Here is a 22006-nt window from a genome sequence, read left to right as displayed (position 1 = left end):
CAGATTTTGGCATATCTCTAGAGTTGCAATCATGGGCTGGGGAGGAAGGCGGCGGGGGGGGGGGGAGAGAATTGTTTCTAACTTAAGGAAACTGCCAAGAAGTGTTGATGTATATCGTGAACATATCCAAGCAGCTGAAGAATTATTTGACGGGATTCCAAAACAGCAGAGATGTCAATCAATTAGAATACAGCTGGAAGGGACCTTGGAGGTTTTCTAGTTCAACCCCCTGCTCAAGCAAGACACCCTATACTATTTCAGACAAGTGACTGTCCAGTCTCTTCTTAAAAACCTCCAGAGATGAAGCACCCATAACTTCTGAAGACAAGCCATTCCACTGGTTAATTGTTCTCACTGTCAGGAAATTTCTCCTCAATTCTAGGTTGCTTCTCTCCTTGATTAGTTTCCATCCGTTGCTTCTTATCTTGCCTTCTGGTGCTTTAAAAAAATAAGTTGACCCTCTCCTCTTTGTGGCAACATCTCAAATACCGGAACACTTCTATCATGTCCTTCCCCAATCCTTCTTTTCTCCAGACTACCCAAACCCAAATCCTGCAACCATTCTTCATATGTTTTGGTCTCCAGGACCTTAATTGTTTTAGTTGCTCTTCTTTGCACTTTCCCCCCAAACTCTCAACATCTTTTTTGTAAGGTGGTGACCAAAACTGGATGCAGCATTCCAGGTGTGGCCTTTCTAAATCATTAGTAAGTCAATCTAAATCATGTTATAAATCATTATAGCTGTATTTATTTGTTCTGTTCAGCAAATACTCTAGTTAGCCTTATTTAAACCAGTCCTCATCCATTTCCCCAATAACTTAATTGGATGCCTGCTAAGGCATAAAAAATAATGAGAGCTGTCTCCTTACATTCTCTTCTTTTTTTCCTCCCTGCCCATTGTAATTAGGACTCCCCCAAAGGGAAAAGGGCAGTGGGCTGCCTTTTATTAGTCTCTCTCTCCCCCCATCTCACTTGAGAGGGACGGACAGAAGTGCTTTCATGCAAACTCTCCGATCTCCCTTGCTTTGAATTTGCCCTGTCTACTGAGTCATCTCTGCTTTTATGGCTGTTCCCTCCCCCTTCCTGTTGCTTCCCTTGCTTTGGTTGATGGACTAGAAATTACACGAAGCTATCCAAGGATGGGCTGGCCTCTGTTCAGCCTCTAAAAGTCACCTGAGCAGAGGCGTGGCTCGGCGGCAAGGTGGAGCTGGACAAGCACAGCTTGTTTCACAAGGGTGAGATCCTTGGGAGGGGCATCCGTGGTTGCGGGCAAGATAGAACCAGTGAGTGCCCCAAGGAGGTGCTTAAGCCCCCCCCCCTTCCCCAGATATAAATCTGTGCGGGGAAAGCCACAGGCTCTTAACTGGAGGGAAGAACTCGGCTCAGAGGGTGGGAGGGGGAAATGGATTGTGTGTGTATCTGGTGAGGACTTTCTGCCGTGCAGTTGATCTCTCCCACTGCTGCCTGTAAACCCTCCGTAGTTGGAACGCCAAGCCAGAGCTGATCAGAGGAACTCTGGTGATTTCTTTATACAGTAAGCTGGCTGCTGAGTTCTTCAGGATCGATCTACTTGGAGCTATATTTATTATTATTTTTCGCCCACCATAGGGAACAAAAAAGGTAAGATTGTGTTGCTGATTTGTCAGATTGTCTGGTGGGTTTCTTTTTTTGTATGTATGTATAAGTACATGTAAGACATTCTGCTTGCTGACTTGTTGATTTGTTTCTGTGCCTCTAAAGTGATGTAATACAATGTGGGATACAGGCGTGGATTAAAAAGAACCCTCTGGTGTGAGATAGATTGGTACTTGGGGAAGGGCTGTTTGTTTGTTTGAGCCCAAGGAGTTTTGACAAGTGCTGTTGTCAACATGATCTGATCAAGTGTGCTTCAGAAGAGGATGGAAAAATGGAGTGGTTTCTTCTATTGGCATCCGTCATTTCATTCTTTCCTACATGGGGAAAGAAACACAAGAACCTGTTACTCAGGAAGACCGTGGTGTGCGATTCTAACTGTCGTATCTAGAAAAACTAGTTTTGTTGTGTTATAGCAAGTAGGATTGTTGGAACTATGCCCTATGCTTGATTGGGAGACTGCTTGTCAAGCCAATAAAAGCTTTCTAAGAAGGACTGTTTCCCCTAGCTTGCATTAATTATAGACTAGACATTGTTGTGATTATTTGCCTTTTCATAAATATCAGTCCTCGGGTCTCTTGGAGTTGTAGGTAAGTATTAACTCCAATATGGAAAAAAACAAAGCTTTATTCAAGTAGACATGAGCTCACAGCAAACCTCTAGAGATGTTGGGGATATTGGTTACTACATAAGTAACTTTTTAATTTGTGTGTATGAAAAGTATTAGGGCAAAAATTCAGATCAGGAAAGGACTCCCACCACTTTTTATCCCAACTTTCCGCTGTAGAAGATTTAAAAACTTTCCATTCAAGTCTTTCGTAGCTCAAAACAGCTGCAACACAGTCTGTGATACGCTAAAACCCCAAGGAGTATATCTACCTTTATTTGTTTTGCATATCAGGTCAAAAACATGTTAAAGTAATGTAGGTGGGGAAATAATAAATCTGTTGCTTCCTCCAATTGCCATTGTTCTGATAAATTGCTTTTTAAATTTAAATGTAAAGGTTTAAGCAGTTCTTGCCTATTTAAAAAGGATGCATTGTTTTTGTTTTTACAGTCTATTAGCATCTCAACATTTCCTGTGAGGGTTGCTGGATTAAAATGAGTCCGTAGATGGTTTTCATGCAGTGTCAGCAAGAATCTTAAAAATCACTTTACTTAAGTAGAGGTCATGACTAGATATTTCTAGTAATTACTGGAAATACATCCTACAGGGGATACCTTAACATGATTAAAAAAACAACCTTATTTCAAATCAGTGGTATTCTGCTTGAATAATATTTTCTAAAAAATTGAGTTCTTTTTCTCTCCATTCTTTTCCTGAAGCATTCAAAGTGATTCTACTTAAGTGAGATACATAAAACCTCAGATGTATTTGTTTGATTTCTGCTTTTTGGAAAATGAGCAAATTATGCAAGGACAATATATAGGAAAACAGCGAATAAGGTTTTCTTTGCTAAATTTGTTGAAATTCTGTCAAGAATTAACAACTTTATAACATTGAAGTTGCCATGGAAACAAATGCTGCATCTCAAATATGTTTTTGTTTAGTACACTAGGAGAATTCTAATGTTGGAAGAACCTAGATACATTTAATCTGACTGCAAGTTCTCCATCTAAGCCCTGACCTAACCATGACATCACGCTGAGTTTATAAAAAAGAAATACAAAGTCCAGTGTCTTGTACAAAGATTTTGCTCAGGCAGTTCATGAAAAATCATGAGTCTTAATCCAATCTACCTGAAGTATGTTAAATTTGGGAGAGGAAATGAAGTGGACTCTTGATAAGATCTAGCAGGGTTTCTCTTAATGTTCCTGCTTCTAGATCTGTGGAGAGTAAGACCTTTCAGAGATTTCAGTGGAGGTTGAGTGTGGTTTCCTGTTCATTTTAGGAAACATAAAATGTTCTTGCTGACTGCATGGACACAACCTTGGAGAATTCCCCCCCCCCCTTGGCAACAGTATATAAATAGTTTGTCATCATCGTTTTCCAGAATAATTTTGATGTTACCTACAGCCGTGGAATTCCCAGGCTCTCTTCATTCAAGTACCAACCAACAAGTCTGACCTGGCTTAGCTTCCATGCCCAAATACGGTTGGCCAGGTGCTGCCTTTTCGAGTGAACTGGTCAGTGTGGTGCTGAACCAAGATCAACACTAGAGTCAAAACCCAACTTGACCATGAAATTTTTTGAACATTTTTTGTTTTCCTTTATTTGTGCAAGTCACTAACTTTCCATCCAGTCCATCTGACAGGGCGATTGTGTTTAAAGTGTATAGTACCATTAACTTTTCTGAGGAAACATGAAATATACTAAGCTTGAGTGATATTATATGCAAGCTACACAGATCGAAAATATGACCGTAACTGATTTGATTAAAACAGGTGAAAAGGTTTCATCATTAAAAACAATTTATATTTATCTCTGAAGCAATTATGTACTTGATTTTAGTTTAACTTATTGGGTTATCTGTTTAGTTAGACAGATAGGTTTGGATAGCAATCTTCCCCATGGCTCTTGGAAGGCCATTCTGTGTTCAGATATGTAGGAGAGTAGAGGCTGTTTTAACAGTATATGCCTTTTTATTACTGCTTAGATTATCAATCTTTAAATTCATTGACCCTTGTAGTGTTGCTTCATCAGCTATTGAGCAACACAACTTTATTAGAAGATATTAAAGATACTAGAATTAGTTCCATATGGAATATTAGTTGATCAGGCTATGGAATAACAGAGCAAGAGAGCTTGATTAATGTTGCTTATTTTTGTCCCCCCCCACTGTTTCCTTTGTTTTATAATTTTATACGTGAGAAAATTGAGAATGTCTTGGCTGATTTTTCATTTACCCAAGAAATGTTACGCATATTCTGAGATAGTATCAATATTGAGACATTGCAGTAATCCAAACTCTGTATTTTATTGGACTTTCAAATGGTAATGTAAGCTAATATAAATTGGATTGCATCAGTTTTCTTTGTTTAAAATTTAATAGTGCCATGCTGCTATCTAAAATAGCTCACCATGCTCAATCACAAGGTAAAGGGTGCAACCTTGAATGTGAAATGTTGCAATTTCTAGAGAAAAAAGTGAAGATTAGAACCAATAAATCTACACCAGAAGTCTTAAATAGTGCTTATTTGAGCAAAAGAATATTGAAAAATTAATTTTGTGCAAAATCCAGAGCAGCCAGTTGCTCCTAGTGATTTGAGTAGTCTTGTTTCCCCATAATGTCAACTGAATTTTTTTTTGGGATTTAATGTACATCTCTCCCTCAAAACAAACAAACAAACAAAATATTAAAAGGTTAACCTATCTTTAATTCTGGCTTTTTTTCAATTATCCGAACAGCTTTTTTTAGGGTGAGATCAATTTTTTTTTTAAAAAAAAAACCCAATTCCAAATGTCAATAAATTTCTTCTTGCCAAAGATTTGAATTGTTTAATGCTACTCCTTGAGATGCTAGTTTGTATACTGGCTCTCATATATATGTATACACTATCTACATAAAGCAAGAGAAGAAAATCTGCCTATTGCCAAATAATTATACACTCACATTTCTCAGTCATGACTGTAACTGCATTAATGTCCTCCTCAAAACAAAGATCAGTATTGTACACAGAAACAAGTTTTATAAACATGTTGAAATACATCTAGTTTCTATGTTTTCCCCCTTGATAGACAAACATGTTCATCTTTGGTCTTGACAGTTATGTAATTGCGATCCTATTAGTACATTAAGAGTGACATGATTTCCTACGTATCATTTAAATTATCTTGTAGGACGTCAATTTGCACAGCATGATACAAGATGATACATACATGTGGACAGGCAGGCATTTTATAATGAAATTATTCACTGCTGGCTAAGTAGTTAGTCTGTCTCCCATTAATTAACCCATTAACAGAAAATTAGCTTTTTAGCTCTTAACTCAAAAGCCAGGCTGAATTAGTATTTGCAAGATTCATGATACTGGGATGTTAGTTTCTTGCATTGATTCCTCAATGTCATTCCAACTAAAAGCAGAACATTTTTATAGTAGCTTTTTAAAAAAAATATTAGTTGTACAGATGCACACATCTAAGTGGAATAATGTGCATCACTCTTAGAATCCAGACTTCTTTATTATGTTAGAATAATACTGGTTTAAATTTAAAATTACTGGTTTAAATTTCTGTAGTCCTTGTATAGCTTAAATAAGTAATACTTATTAGATAAATGATATTTTGAATACTTTTTTCTTTTGCTGCTTCAGTTTTGTTATCAAACTACCGTTATCTAGTTAAAGTGATGCAGTCACATATAATCTAGTGATTGTCCATAATACAACAATTTCCTCACAGCAAAAGGGGACAGCAGCATCATTCAAAGGAAGTTCAACCAACATGCTGATAATGAATTAAAAATGTGGGTCATTCTCCATGCTCATAGATAATTCTGTATTATCTATTATCTACCCATCGCCATCTGGAACGTAGGAGATGAACACTGTTGACATGCATTTCTAAAAGCCACAATTTGCTACACTATGCATAACTTTAATTTACAAATGCTTGCAATATTGTCATGGGATCTCATGAGCTGACTGTAAAGGCACAACTGTCTTCAAAAGCACTTTCTGTGTTTTTGTGTTAAGGCGAAAAATGTGTGAATGTGATTTTTGACAGATACTGTACAGCCAGACAGAGCGATTCTGCATTCCAGCGGCCAGTTACTTCTCTGATACAGCTACCAATAATTTTGCTCTTTTTAAAGATGGGAACCTCATTTCCCTTTCTTTCATCCTCTAGCTTATCCTGTTGGATTTTTCAGAGGTCAGAGAAAGAGGCTCTAAAATGAATCCTTCAAAACTCTTAGGTGGAATTGATTTGGTCTTGGAGACTTAACATTTGTGCTTGTATTCAAAGTCTGACTAGCATGGGATTCGATGGAAATCTGTTCCTTCCCTGCCCAACACAAATCTTCTTTCTTAATTTGACTACTGAGGTGGTGGGAGTGTGCTGTCATACATAACAGATGCACCAGCAATTGAAATCTGCAAATTAAAGCTGGCTTATTTTGAGTGACGGAGCCGTACCTTATGTTCTGCTGATGGCATAATGTAACAGCTCCTCCACTGGCAGATCTTGGGTGTAAGAGTGCAAACCTTGAATATTTAAAGATTGTGAAGCCTTTCAAAAAGATGCTTTTCTTCAGCAGAGATTCAGCTAACATCCACAGGCCCCCTTGATTCTTAAACCAAAATGGATGCTTTGCTTCAGTGTCCTTGTCTTGTTTACCTTCTCTGGGGCTTCATCCCATAACTGCAGTAATTCCAAGTCATCTCATACAGATATAATTTATTTACTGATAGCAGGTAACTCATATCAGTCTTTTTACACTGCAGAAGGCGTTATGAATTCATCAGCCTGAAACGTAAGACATATCTAGGCTTAATAATAGGCAAGGGCATTCTGCTTTTATTTTCTTCCCGAAACTAATTTGGGCAGGGCATATTTCAATGAATTGTAAGTAAAACTTTGAAACAGAAATGCTCACTTATAAAGGTACAACAGTTGCGCAGTTTGTTATTGATGACAAAGTGCCTTGCATAGGATTTTGAACTCAGAATAGAAAAACCATTAGGCCGCACCTAGTGTTATTTGCAAATGATATCCTGTAAGTTCTGAAAACTTACCAGAAGTCTGGTCGCACTTTTTACTGACTAATTCTATTGTAAGGCATAAATCGCAGTTCGCACAAGGATATGCCTTTCAATAAAACGTGTTAGTCACAAAAGGTGCTACTAGACTCCTCCTAATTTTTAGCTTCCGTACAGTGAATAGACTGAAGTTTAATTCTAAGAAAAAGATTTCCAAATGCTCCTTCTGACGGAATGGATGAACCTACATGCATGCTTTTTTATTATAAAGTTTTATTAATTTTTGTTAACAGAATTCAGTAGTAATCATTCAACAGAACGTGTTGTCTGAGTATGTTATTCACTAATACAAATTAAATTCCTAATCCCTAAATCTTTTCCCTAACCACTGATAAAATAGGTCCCAAGTTTGAAAATGTTCTGTTTCTTCTTTTTCTTTCAACCTTAAAGTAAGTCTGTCCATTTCCGCACAATCTAGCGGCAAGAATTATATTTGCACAATACCGGAAGAACGAAGAAACACCACCAGAAGAAATAATCATTAAAAAAATACTAGACCAAACCTTCATGCTTTCTGTTTGTTCTGCCTTTCCAATGTTAAAAAACATCTAGAGCAAAGGTAGTCCGTGTAGTCAGCTAATTCTCAAAGAATACAGTCATGATTCTAATTAGCAAAGTTCTTTTGTCCTTGAAGCCTGTTGTGCTCCATTGTTACAAAATCCTAAGTGTTTTTTTTTAGACCATTCCATTAATAAAGGTTCAGTGTGGTAAACAGTGAGGTGAAATTCTTAGTTACACTAATTGAAGATATTACCTTCCTTGCCACAATAGCTAGCCTCTCATTTACTGCAAGTTTTTAATACTTACATAGTACAGTAACTTTATAGTTGTGTCATTTAGAGTTGGTTTAACATCCAGACTATGATTGAAACAGTTGTTTCTTGCCTTGGTTTGTTTAAGCTACAGTTTAAATTGAATATAATTCCCTAGTTTAAGAGAATATATAATAAGAAACCCCCTAGAGATTTTTTTTTTAAAAAAGCATTATTATTAAACTGTAGTTAATTTCGAACTTTCTCTTAGGTTGTCAAATTATTCTCATGGACAGTTCTATTAATAATCTTTCATTTCTCCATGCAATTAGTTAGTGAGATTAAATGGCAAGTTCAAAGAGAGGCAGAAAAGCTACATCCACATTCTCTCATCCAGTGCCAAGAATGAAAGTACCATGTCAGCTCTGTTCTTTCCAGGGATGTCGGCAAAGATGCAAATAAAGAATGGATGAACTTCAGTTGCATTGTGGTGTCCACCAATTTTAACATTCTTTGACTACACCCTGCAGATATCCTAGTCTGTAAGTCAAGATCAGGAAAGTGAGCTCTCAGCAAACCACCATACTGAGCTAGAGTAATTCAACAAAGTGTAGTCATTAAACCAGAAGGTGTGGTCAAAGTTGAATTTTTTGTGATGTTTCAAAACGAATATCAGCAAAAAGTACAGAGAGAAGCTTATTCCCAATTAAAAAAGGAGAGCTGAATTTCACCCACATTCCTTTTCTCTGTGCAATGGTGTATTTTTATTCTCCAAAGTATTTCTGTAAGAACATTGGCATTTTAATAAAGGCTGTCATGTTTGCCCCGAATTCCTCTTTCAGTGTTGCCATAATAATAACATATACTGTGGTACTAGCTTATGCTGAGAAGTTAAAAATGTTAGCTGATTAAAAATAAGGAATTAGGGGAAGTGCTAATGACTTGAACTTTATTGTGTACCTATCAGTGGCACTTTTCACAAACGTTTGCATGATTGTGATTTTTTCTCTCTAACAAATTGAAAAATCTGATTAACCACCCTGTTAGCTAATATAAGCGTCTTTGCCTCGGAATTGCCTATGTCTTCAGCCAGGGTTTAGTGATGTAAAATAACACACTGTGTAATTACTTTGAAATTAATTGAGGATGCTTTCCTCACCTCAAACAAATTCTGCTATAGTTTGATTGCCACAACAACCTATTTCAAAAGAGTCAGTGATTTATTCCTTTTTGCCTTGAAGGAGCACAAACTCAAGTAACCTAACTGCTCATACTACTACACAGTTGAGCCTTGATAACTTCCTGATACTAAAAAGTTGGAGACATAGGCATTCTTTTGACAATTTGCTTACGTATTTTGGCTTTTATTTCAATAGGATATCCTTAGAGATTTACTTCCAAACAGGCAGTCTCTTTCATAGGCCAGTTGCTTTTAAAATATTTTTTTTCTCATTTTGTACCATATATTACTTGCATACTTGTGGATTATGAGGATACAGTGATACCTTGGTACTCATCATTAATTGGTTCTGGGAGGCACAATGAGTACCAAAAACAATGCATACCAAACAGATTTTTCCCATAAGAAATAATATACTGAGTCACAAGTCAGCCGACACTGATAAGTTCTAGCTTGTGTGTTGAGTACCAAACAAACAATTGAGTACCGGGACAACATTTTCACATCAAAATGCATTGAATACCAAATTTGATGAGTCTCAAAGTAGTTGAGTACCAAGGTACCACTGTATTTGGTGTGTGAACACTCAAGGTTTATGCTTTTAAAGATCCTACTTAGTACCACACAATTAATAAGCCACGCAATTAATTTAATTAATATTACTCTCTTTGCTGGCTATTTATTGTTGTAGTGGAAATAAAACAACAGCTGTCCAAAATAATGTGTTTTTTTTCAATATCAACATCAAAGTTATGAGATTATTTTCTGATTTCCCGTTGAAGCTTGCGCTTCATATTTTCTTAAAAGGGAAGGCATATATCATCAAAATCCTATCAAGATGAATACAGAAATAAAAAAAATCAAAACAAGTGAATCACCCAGTAATAAAATATTATAACAGCTGAGCACTAATTAAAAATAATTAGATGTTATGTACAACTTTCTCAAATTCCCTATAGTATAAACATACCAACTGAAAGAAAGTATGTAGGATATACATGTGTGCGTGTGTTTGTATACTCCGTATCATTAAAGGACGGGCATTCAACCAACACTGTTTGAGTACAAAAATGGGAGGGCTGTATTGTCACCTGGCTGTAACCGGTCCTGTTCTCTCATTGGGTGCCTGAACTTAAGTTTGAATGATCTAATTGTATATCTTGAAAATACGAAAGATTCTTAAGAACGTATCAGTGCTAACGACCAAGCAAAAAGCAAATCAAACATACTGGCTGTGTTTGCACAAACTAGTCAACCCATTTTAGTTTGGAGTTACGTTGTGGCAACTCTTGTGTATTCAACTGTTGGGGAACTCTTGTGTATTCAATGTGTCATGCAAACCCAAGAAATTGCAGATGTAATGGTTTGTTTAATTGGTAAACGGATTATGCAAATGTAGCCATCAATTGCTATCCATCAATCATGTAAGTATTGTAAATGGCCAGGATTCATTTTTGTTGAGTCTTGCATTATGGGAGCACCATAAATGAATAAATAAAGTGAGCGGCATGGTAGAAGCTTAGAAGCCCTCCAAAGTTAAATGCTTGTGGTTTTTTCTGAAGAGGCTGAAAGAATTTTAATCCTGTTGGGGAAAAATTGATTTGAATGCAGGCTGGGGAACAATATCAATTCTTAGGCTGGCCGTTGAACTGTGGTATAACTGAACATTGAGGAATGGAGCATGTCATTTCCCTTCGTGAATGTTAACCTACTGTTTAGCTCTGGATTTCTGAAAGTAGATAGGAAAACTATGGAACAAAATATGGAGCTGCATCACCTGTTTTTATGTTGTCTTTCCTTTCCTATCACTTATCCTGTCCTACTGTCTTACAAGTATATGGAATTAAGCTACTCTGAGTGCTTTATTTTAAATAAATCTCTTGTTAGGGATTCTGCTTCACTTGAATCAGTTATTTTTAATGATAGTGGAAAAAGAAAAAGAGAAGGTTGCTTTAAACTGCTGGTAGAGCAACAAGGTTGATTCTTATTGACTAGGCCCATATTAATAAAATATCTTTGCAATTATCTTCCCCTAAAATGAGTTTTCTATTTCAATCTTACAGTGTCCAAAAAACACGGCAAGCTTATTACTTTCTTGCGTACATTCATGAAGTCTCGACCAACAAAGCAGAAACTGAAACAGCGTGGGATCTTAAAGGAGAGGGTGTTTGGCTGTGATCTTGGAGAACATCTTCTCAACTCAGGCCACGATGGTAAGAAAAAAACAAGACATGGTTTATTTAAAAGGACCACCACAGCATCACTTCTGAAAGAAACTTGGGTTTAATTATGATGAATTCTATATGAGCATTAGAATATTCTATCTCCAGTACTTCAATCTACATCTTGATATTTATTAATGATGAGTCAGTAAACAACTTACGGCATAGAGCAGGGGTTTTCAAACTTGGCCCTTTTATGACGCGCTGGCTGAGGAATTCTAAGAGTTGAAGTCCACAAGTCATAAAAGGGCCAAGTTTGAAGACCCGTGGTATAGAGTGATGTCCAATTAGTGCTTCAGTTGTCTGATGGAAAATGTCTTCTGGCCTGTCCATTTTACCTACATCTTCTCCAGGAGCGGGAATGAGTGGGGGAGGGGACAAACAGTACATTCTTGCTCGAGTGAAACTTTGCATATACATAATTAGCTATAAGCCTACATGTCTAAGATTTCCTTCAGCTGATAGATCATATCTGAAACATTTACATTATTACATGTAGACTTTCGTATAACATGTATAACGAATCCACCCTGCTTGTAATTTTGTATTTTGAGATCAGACAGAGGTCTTTTGCTATTTTTATAGTGTTTGTTTAGAAAAGAACCGGATCTTTAAATTTTCCCAGAAGCTACAAATATTAAAACAAACAAACAAACTAGTTCAATAGATGATTTCAGTGTCTTTAATTAAACCCTCCCATCCTATCCCCCCCTCATCCTTTCTTTTTTGCCATTACTGGGAAAAAAGTATATTGATATAAATAATACCCTAAGCCAGGGGTAGGCAACCTTGGCTCTTTTAGGACTCGTGGACTTCACATGCTGGCTCAGGAATTCTGGGAATTGAAGTCCGCGAGTCCTAAAAGAGCCAAGGTTGCCTACCCTTGCCCTAAGCAGTGGATTCATCAGGTGTCAGAATGCATGTTATTATACCTTCTGGCTTATGCTTTAAGGTAAAGTCCTTCATACATGGCATATACAAACATGAGATGGGCATACAGAGTTAGCAAGCAAACAAATATATAAATATACAGCAATAATTGAGTTCCGTTGTACTTGGGCATTTGTATGAATAAGGAATCTGGAACTACAGACAAACATAGTTAAAGGAGTAAGAGGAACTAAAAAGTTATTCATATTGCTATGCTGTGAAAGAATCCTTGGTCCCTACTATAGAATTACAGCATCATGTGCAATTTGTTATTCAGCAGCTTGATTTAGAATAATGGTTATTCACCTCAGGGAAAGAAGGAGCGGAGTAATCCTCTGTAACATTCCTTATAAGAGTGTCATATGCTTGGAATATCAATTTTATTTAAAGTTGGGTGATTGTCTGGTGGCACAGTGGTTAAAGTACATTATTGCAGGCAAACTCTGCCCACAGCCTGGAGTTCGATCCTGATGGATTGATGGACTCAGCCTTTCATCCTTCTGAAATGAGGACCCAGATTGTTGGGGGGGGGGGCAAAATGCTGCTATTGTGAACTGCCAAGAGAATGCTGTAAAGTGCTATGGGGCGGTATATAAGCCTAAATGCTATTGCTATTGTCTAGTAATCTATGACTTTTCCATGTTCTCAAGTCAGACTTCACCAAAACATTCCTCTGAGTATGTGCTACTCCAGTGGTAGTGAATTAAACCTTGAGGAAGACATAGAGTTCAGACAAACTAGTCTTGTGAGTTATTCCTTAAGGTGTGCCCTTAAGATGTCTTAATGATGCTGTTACTCTTTGTTGTTTCTTGCCTTCTTCCATACTTAGACTTTATTTCATCCTGTGGACATTTCATCTTGGGGAATTCACCCTAGATATAAGGCTTATGCAATTAACACAAATCATTTTTGCTTAATTATATAATGCCCCAGGGGGCACTAAGACAGGTTTCAAATTCCTCGTGCCTTTTTTTTGGCTCAAAGCCTGCGTACATTCCACAGGAACATTAAATGTTTGATTGGATGAACACCTGCACTGTGATAGCTATGGAAAGCAACAAAAGCGTTTTGGCTGACTCTTAAGTGAGTAGGTTACTTCCTGTAGTTCACCTTGGACGTAACAATAAGGGAAGGAACTTTAATCACTTTTATTTGGCTCTTCCTGCCAGTTGAAGCAACTAAGTACCCCGTGAACCATCTCTACCAATGGACTGTATAATATTAAGTCTGAACAGGAGGTTCAACTATTTTCTTTCTGAAGAACCCAAAAATCACAAAATAGGAATAAACCATGACTTTGCCTTCAATCGTCCAAGCAATGCAGGAGACTTCAGCACATACTTGTAATTTGTGGCAACAGTACTGGTTTCAGTGCAAACAGCAAATCCTTCACGTTGACCAAAAAAAAAAAAATACAATATTTGCCGATCATAGTGCCTAATTCAGTGTGGCGAATGTTTTAGAGACTGAGTGCCCAAAATCTGGCCCCGCCCCCATTCTACCCCTGCCCCGCCCTTGCCCCACCCCATCCCCCACCCTGCCTGCCCGCAGGGTCACTCAACCGCCTCCAGGGCCCACGGCAGATGTCCAGGCAGCCCAGCAGCGCCATGGTGGCCACGCCCTCTGCTTGCCCCCCGCAGCATCAACTGTGTGTGATGGGGCGTGAGAGCAGAGTCTTGTCTACACTGCCTGGCTGCCATGCCCTTGGCTGTGCTGCTTCACGTGGGCCACGCTCGGGGGCGACTCTCCTCCAGGAGGGCTGCTGGTGAGGAGGGGGTCACAGGGGAGGCGAGGCTGGGGTAACAGGATGTGTGCCCACTCTCTGGCATGCGTTAGCCACCACTGGCCTAGTTAGTGGTTTTTCATGGTGATAACTTTCTACATTAGTTCTAAAATTTCTAAAATTGAGGAGTAGAAATAGTTGGTTTTCATAGGGCAAGAAGATGACGTTGTGCTGTATCCTTACTACTTAAACAGGAAAACCAGGTTTTCTCAGTCCCCTACCACTTACCTTGACTTACCACCATAACTGAGACTAGAATTTCCATTGTTAACCCAGGCAATTATTAAGTGAGTCACACTCAATTTTATAACCTGTTTGCCATGGGTTGTTAAGTGAATCACTTACAGTTCATAACATAGTTATTAAGCAAATCTGGATTTCCCCTCGTCCTTCTCTTCGTTAAACTAAACATACCCAATTCCAGTAGCCTTTCCTCATATGCTTATGGTCATATTTTTTCTTACAGCAGAAATATTTCACGCTTGCAAGAAATGTGGTCATTAATGATCCAAGCAGAAAGGTTTTTGTTTTTTTTAATTAGCCCTTTTCTAATCTTCATTTTTGGAGATTTGTAAAGAATAAGTAATAACAAAGATTTCTGATTCATAGAGGTGCAACTGTAATAGGCAGCATAAAATGGCTTGAGCAACTCAAGGCAGACAGTCTGAGTTTAGAAAGCCTGTTGTCTTGGAATTAATCTTGCTTAACTGCCAGCTCTAAAGTCCATACAAATCACCAAAGTAATCCCTGTCAGTTGGGCCTTAACAAGACATTTTAAAACATTTCTCCTGTCACTTATAATCGCTTACAAGCTGTAATATGTTTTTGTTATTACCCAAATTATTGTTAGGCTAGTTTAGGCCATTTTTAGCAAATAGATGTGCATATTAATTCTAAAAGCAGGATTGAATTTGGGATTATGAAGCAGTAAACTAAGACCAGTTACAGTGGTTACAACCTTAAGCGGTAGTGTTGGATAAAATCTTGAAAGTATTAAGCATGGCTAAATTCGGTCCGTCTGTGATATTTAGGCACACAGCTCCTTATTGCCATTGATTTTGAGCATCTGGATATTTATTTTAAGATGTTCCTGATAACCCTGAAACCGCTTTCAAAGTAAACAGGTTGGGCAGGATTGGCTTAGTGGTAACTATGGAGTTGCTGAGGGTGAGGGAGACACAGGAAGATTGGTTGTAGACTTGGAGGGAGACGTTTTCACACACACAAACACACACAGAGAATGACAGTAAGAGGCAGGATGGCATTATAGCTATTTAATACAGGTCTCTACTTTGGACCAGTTTCTGCCCAGGGACCTAGAGCAGTGGTTCTCAACCTGTGGGTCGGGACCCCATTTGGGGTCGAATGACCATTTCACGGGGGTCACCAAACCATGCTGTCCGCCATTTTTTCCCTTTTCCCTAGCTGTCCTACTCCCTCTTATTGGTGGCCACACCCGCTTGGGGGTCACCACAACATGGGGAACTGTATTATGGGGTCACGGCATTAGAAAGGTTGAGAATCACTGACCTAGAGGCTGCATTGCTGGAAGGTTGACTTCAGGCTATTATTGATAAAGTTTAGCTTCACCTAGAATAAGATCCATATACAACATAGCGGTAGATGAACAGGAAGACCTACAGGTAGCTCTCACTTGATGTGATGGTATGTGGGAATGACTTTGGGAAATGGAGGAAGATATGTTGCCTAGGGGAGTATTAGATTGCAGGGAGGAACGGAGCCCACAACTGCATAACAGACAGGGAAGAAACTCAGAAAGGATTCTCCCTAACTTAAAAGATTCCCTTGGCTAATTGTTTCTGACTCTAGGGTTCAATGCTGATCTTTGTTTCCTAGCCAGGGGAGCCAGTGTTGACTGAAGATGATGCTTCTGTGGTCATGCAGCTGACATGACTATACTTCGAGACTCACGGAACGCTGTTATTAATCTCCCTAACTTGCTGGCTATAAAAGGAGATGGTGGGAGATTTGTATTTTGAGACTTGTTAAGATTGACGCCAGCCTTCCGAGGTAGACCAGAGAGGAAACACAGCCAGATGAGCTAATTATACTTTATTGTAAGGCTACCTTAACAGAATCTTGAGTGGTCCTACCTTGGGGCAAGAATCAAGCTGGGTGACCTTGGGCCAGTCACTTTCTCATAGCCCCTGGAAGGGGGCAGTGACAAACCACTTCTGAAAAATTTCAGCAAGAAAACTGCAGGGACTTGTCTAGCCAGTTTCCAACAATTGGGCATGATTGAACAGAATTTAAAAAAATATATATACATTTGAGAAACCTAGTTGGGTAGTGATGAGGATGTTGCCTTGCCTTATCCTCACGGGCTTTGGATCCATTAGCAGCAAGAGTATCACAAAAGGAAGAAAGGAATCTACCTGACATTTTGACATTGATCAGTTGGGCCGGTTTTTTGGTAACTGAATGTGGGTGTTTTTATGTTCCCACTCCAGCTTGTGAATCTTAAGATGGGCAGTAGATGAACGGCTGTAGTAGCATAGTGTTGAGGGACGTCAACTTCCAAGCCCTAGAAATGGATCTAGTGTGGCTCAAGATTACCTGTCCTCCATGGGAACCACAGCCTTGTTCCTGGTTAAAACAATCTTGCTGGCTGTGGAATTCTGGGAGTTGAAGTCCACGTGCCTTAAAATTGTCAAGGTTGAGAAACACTGTTCTAGAATGTAGAGTCCACATTTTGGCATTAGGAAGAGGAAACACAAACTGCTGGCTTTATCTCTCAACAGGAGATGTTTATTGTGCTCAGCATCCTACAGCCTCTCCTACAGCCTCACAGTGGTTAAATATACCAAGGTTTCTGCAGATCAGGAAGTATCTAGGATACATGGATGGCAGGTTGCCTAGAAACTGAAGGTCTGAAAAGAGCTTCTCGTTTGATTAAGCATTGTTAATTGCAATTTCATGTATAAATAACTAAGATGTTTCAGCCTTATTCACAAAAGTCAAAATTGCATTCTACCTCTTACATCCCAATATATCAATGGAACCTCAGCATAATATTCCGTTTTATCTACTATAATTCAGAAATGTTGTCCCCTCAGTAGCTGGTTTTCTGAGAAGTCCCATGACAGGTGATGACATCTGGCAGAAGTTGTTCTGGGCTTGACAGATACACCTGTATACAAAAAGAACATGTTTTTACAACAAATGTAACATCTCCTGCTCTTGTTTTTTCCCCCTCCTGACCTTTTCTATGTTTTAAAACTTGAGCACTGCACTCATGTCTTTTTAATAAGGTGGAAACCTCATACCTTAAAAACAGCAGTAGCATATACTTGTGAGATAAAATCCCTAATTCATGAATATTGTGCTTTTAACATTTGCAGGATAACCTTGAAGTATTATTGAAGGGTGATTATATAATCATCAGTAATACACAAGGAAGCACAGTGTTTTGGAAATAATGCCTTATATTGAGATCAAATTTACAGATTCTTAGTTGTCTTGGTTCCAAGAAAGATATTTCAGCGAAGGGAGTTTGTTCCAAAAGACATTTTATACATAGGTCTGAGAATATTCTGAAAGGCAGTTGGATCAGAGGGGGGAAATTGGGACATTGCTATATGAAAAATGGAAAAATTCTTCTCATCGGGTATTTTATTTGAAAAGACACACGCCCATTTTAAAAGAAGTCATGAAGCTAGTATTCCAAGTATACCATTCACATTAATATCAACATCCTGCCTTATAATATATCGAGTCCAATCTGTCAGTCTAATACTGGATCTGAATGCAACGTAAATCCAAGGAGATTGAGGTCTTAAACTGACAATCGCCTACATCCATCATCCACAGATACATGGGAAGAACCATTAAGGTAGAGGATCCCTGAGTAGAACACTTGGTATCCAACTAATTATTGTTGATCAGGAAATAAGTACATTTGTTTAAATCAGTGGTTCTCAACCTGTGGGTCGGGAACCCATTTGGGGTTGAACGACCATTTCACGTGGGTCGCCAAACAACGCAGCCCGCCATTCCCCCCCCCCTTTTCCTTAGCTGTGCTACTCCCTTTTATTCTATTGGCTTTTGAAAGCCAATAGAATAGACTCTCTTGAATAGAGTCTAATTCTATTGGCGTTCAAAAGCCAATAAGAATTGTCCAGGCTGTCTCTGCCCTGCTGAGCCCACCAAAAGTCTCATTCTGCAAACGGTGCTGCACCAGTTGAGTAGTCCTCGACTTACGACCAGTTGAGTAGTCCTTGACTTACGACCGGTTGGGGGTCGTGGCATTAAAAAGGTTGAGAACCACTGGTTTAAATCATATGCAGGCAGTTACATTTATGCTGTAGATTTCTTAATTGTAAGCACCGGTGGCTATAACGTAGTAAATTCATGTGAAAGATTTTAATTGTATCCTCACAAGATGAAAGGCTTTTGAATTAGCCATTCTCTGGCACAGTTGCATGGTGAAAAGAGGCCCTCTTATCCATTTTGACAGGGAGACTAGAGAATTAACGATTTGTACATCAATTGTCCTCCAATATCTGGAGGACAAATAGGCTGTTGAATGTTTGGCCAACTTTGTGTCCCTCTCTCTCCCCCTTTAATAAAATGGCAAATGAGGTATATATACCACATTGGAAGAACTGTTACTTCTCTCCCCTCTTCACTTTTTTGGGGGGAGGGGATTGTTTTCTGTTTTACCTTGATGTTAAATGTCACAATGGGGGTGCTCCTGAAATTTAATGATGACAAATAACAGTTCTCCCTGATGCTGTTTGTTACAAGGCTGGAAAGCTCCAGGAGGCAAAGGTGAAGGAAAACATACTGAGCTTGTTCTCCGTATCCTTTTTGTCAATAAAGCAATTCAGAGAGGCAGGAGTGGGGATGATGGGGCTGATTGAGAAGCTCTGGATGTTTTTGTGCGTCTTCCTAGAAGAGAATGGGGTTAATTAAAGAAGGAAAAAGAAATGCCATGCTCTTTAAAAAATGAATATGTCAGTATCTTTGTCGCTGCACCTTACTCCTTTATTTTAAATTGTTCAGTAATAGATTAAACCGTTGGCAAAGACAGATGAGCTTATAGTTTTTTGGGGGATTTTCTTCTTGGTTTTGAAATCTTATGCCTTATTTGAGGAAAAATTTGGGGGACTGATTTCAATAGGAATTAGGGAAGAAAAGTTCTTAAATTGAAGACTTAGTAATTGAAAAGGGAGGAAAATGGATGGAAGGATGGGATAAGATAGGTTGGGTTGGGTTGGGTTGGGTTGGGTTGGGATGGGAGAGGAGAGGAGAGGATGGCTTACTGTTATATATTCTTATGATTTTGACAGGGTAGTCCTTGTCACGTTTTCTCATTTTAGCAGTTCCTAATACCCAACATGGGCTCCTAGTGAACAGAGGAACTATTTTCTGAAAAATGCTAAGAGCACAGACTCTGATTAAAAATAATAATAATGTGCAGTAAATTCAGAACAAAAACAGTAACAAACCATTGTTTCTGGAATCCATAATTCAAAAAAGTATAATTGCTACAAGTTGAGGCAATGGCTTAGATAAGCAAACTTGTAAAAAGCAGTGATTTTTGTGAACTAGTGAAGATTGCAAAAGAAGCCTTCCTAGATTTGGCCCAATGCCCGTTGTGTCATCACTGACACAACCTGTCTCCCATCATCACTAACCTGATTAAAATAATCAAGGAAAATACATCTGTCCCTGGAAAGGGTTTGCATTTAAAATGCTTTTTAAATATTTTGCTGCCAAAACTGGGTTTGAGCTTATAGCAGCCATGATCTGTTATAAGCAGCGCAATTTCAGTATTGGGCTTAGGAGATTCTCTCTTTCCCCCTCCTTCTCCATCTTCCTTAGGTCTCCTCTAAGCATCTTGAGCATTCCTTTTAATAATTTTTGGGATGTTACAGCTCAGTAAGAGCCTAATTGTCTGGGAAAACTAGTATTGTAATTGTGCCTTGAGACAGTGCTACCTGCTATGTACTCAGTACCTCTTCTCAGTTCTCGATTTATGAGAGTCGGCAGATTACATACAAATAGGTTTTAAACTCTCATAAGAATCTTTCAAAGTTATTTAGTCATAGTACCTGCCAGAGTTTTAAATGTGAGTGCTTGTTATTTTTTAACCATGGCAAATACTAGCTTAAAGTGGTATTTAAGATGTCCACCATTAAATCTGTCTTACTCCTTTGATGGATAAAAATATATGGATTGGTTGTTTTGAATAGTTTGCTGTTGGATTGTTTGGTATGTTAGTTTGAATGTTAATGTGTGCCTACAAATGCCTGGTTTTCAATTGATCCTAATCTTTGTTGCTGCTTTTTCAGTTACAGATTAACTTCATATAATGTTGCCTTCTAGAAACTGTACCTGTGGCTTACCTTCTTTCTATTCCCCCTGATTAATATACTCAAATATATATCCTTACACATATAGAAACTTAATAATTAACTTAAGAGTAACTTGTTGTTGGTTTGATAATCTGAAACTGTCTAGGTCAAGAGTGAAGGGACAAAAGGCCAACATTCCTAAGCTGATATTCTTATTTTTATCCAAAGGCCTTGGGATCTTCTAGCTACAGCCAGTCAAGAAACAACACACCCAGGAGCAGAACTATAGCAATGTTTAACTGTCTTTACAAATTAAGCAAAGCATTCCAGTCACCGGGAGGCTTCAGTCCTCCATGGGATGTGTAATATTGTCCCTGAGCATCAATATGCCTCAAAAATACAGTGCAGGAGTCAGGAATATCAATATTATTAATAGTGCAGGGTTAAACTCCTAGCCTTCATTTAAAACCATCCTCCATACTGCCTGTTCCTATTTATCCCTAGAAAGAAAGAAAAACATACTGGGTGACAATGGATGAATAATAATCAATTAGCCATTATCCTAGTGAAAATATTCCCTCTGCTTAGTGCTATAGATGAAATGGTAGAAAAAGTAGAATCACATATCACATCTAAGCATAAGTTTGTTTAATCATGGCCTCTTGACTAAACCACAGTTAGTTAAGTGTGCATTACAGTCTAAAGTTGATAGATTCCAGTATCTGGATTTCTACAACATATACAACTAAAAGCAAAGCAGTGTGTGTCTACTCTCTGTGTTTGTATGAGTTCTGAATCAATGGTTGTTGGTAAACCATAGAATGTTGCCAGAAATTCAGTACTTGTAGAGAGGAGTGGGTTTAAATAAAGGCTAGGAGTTTAACCCTGCAGTATAATAACACTGATATCTAAAGTAATAGCTATACTTTAGAGACAGATCTCAGTGGCACTTAACTTAATCTGAGGCCACTTTTAGAAATGTATGGATTTCAATTTGGATATAAAAATGAATGGGATAAGCAAGAGTTTTAAGAAAACTATTACCTGTGCAGAACTGTTTCGTGATCCAATGAATCTTGCATGGACAAATCTGCTGGTACTGATGGTCATCTGATGGGCCACTAACCCCTTTTAACTTTTCCTTTTAAGTTCCCCAGGTCCTCAAGAGTTGCACTGAATTCATTGAAAAACACGGTATCGTGGATGGAATATACCGTCTGTCTGGGATCGCATCCAATATCCAAAAACTACGGTAGGTTTGTATGCACTATTTGTGAGTTTCATTCTCTGTTGGGTGCCCCCCCCTTTTTTTCTTTAAAAAAAAAAAAGCAGACAGACTCGATTTTTCCTTCACTCCATAGCTGATTTTTGGATTTTAAGAGTCTTTTTCCTATCTGAAAAACCAAAGTACATAATCAGTTAGGATAGAAAGCAGTTGATTGTTCTGGAGCTACTATCTGCTGTTTAGAGTATTCAGCAGGATTGCA

The 22006-nt window shown here is 38.3% G+C and overlaps 1 protein-coding gene across 3 annotated transcripts in view; it reads left to right on the top strand.

Moving 5' to 3' along the window:
- The window catches only part of ARHGAP32 (Rho GTPase activating protein 32), a 157443-nt gene that overhangs the window by 115631 nt on the left and 19806 nt on the right, over positions 1-22006 (top strand). For 2 of the 3 annotated variants that reach the window (XM_039334513.1, XM_039334515.1), the window contains 2 exons: positions 11328-11477; positions 21669-21771. In XM_039334513.1, the coding sequence (XP_039190447.1) occupies positions 11328-11477; positions 21669-21771 (253 nt within the window). Of the gene's footprint in view, positions 1-1097; positions 1621-11327; positions 11478-21668; positions 21772-22006 lie in introns of those variants that run through there. The other variant, XM_039334516.1, reaches the window with a different exon arrangement.

Source organism: Crotalus tigris, unplaced genomic scaffold, assembly GCF_016545835.1.
Source record: "Crotalus tigris isolate CLP2741 ecotype Arizona unplaced genomic scaffold, ASM1654583v1 scf7180000017631.5181431, whole genome shotgun sequence".
NCBI classification, from domain to species: Eukaryota; Metazoa; Chordata; class Lepidosauria; order Squamata; family Viperidae; genus Crotalus; species Crotalus tigris.
The sequence above is the reverse complement of the archived record's forward strand: the minus strand, read 5'-3'. Positions and strand labels throughout refer to the sequence as shown.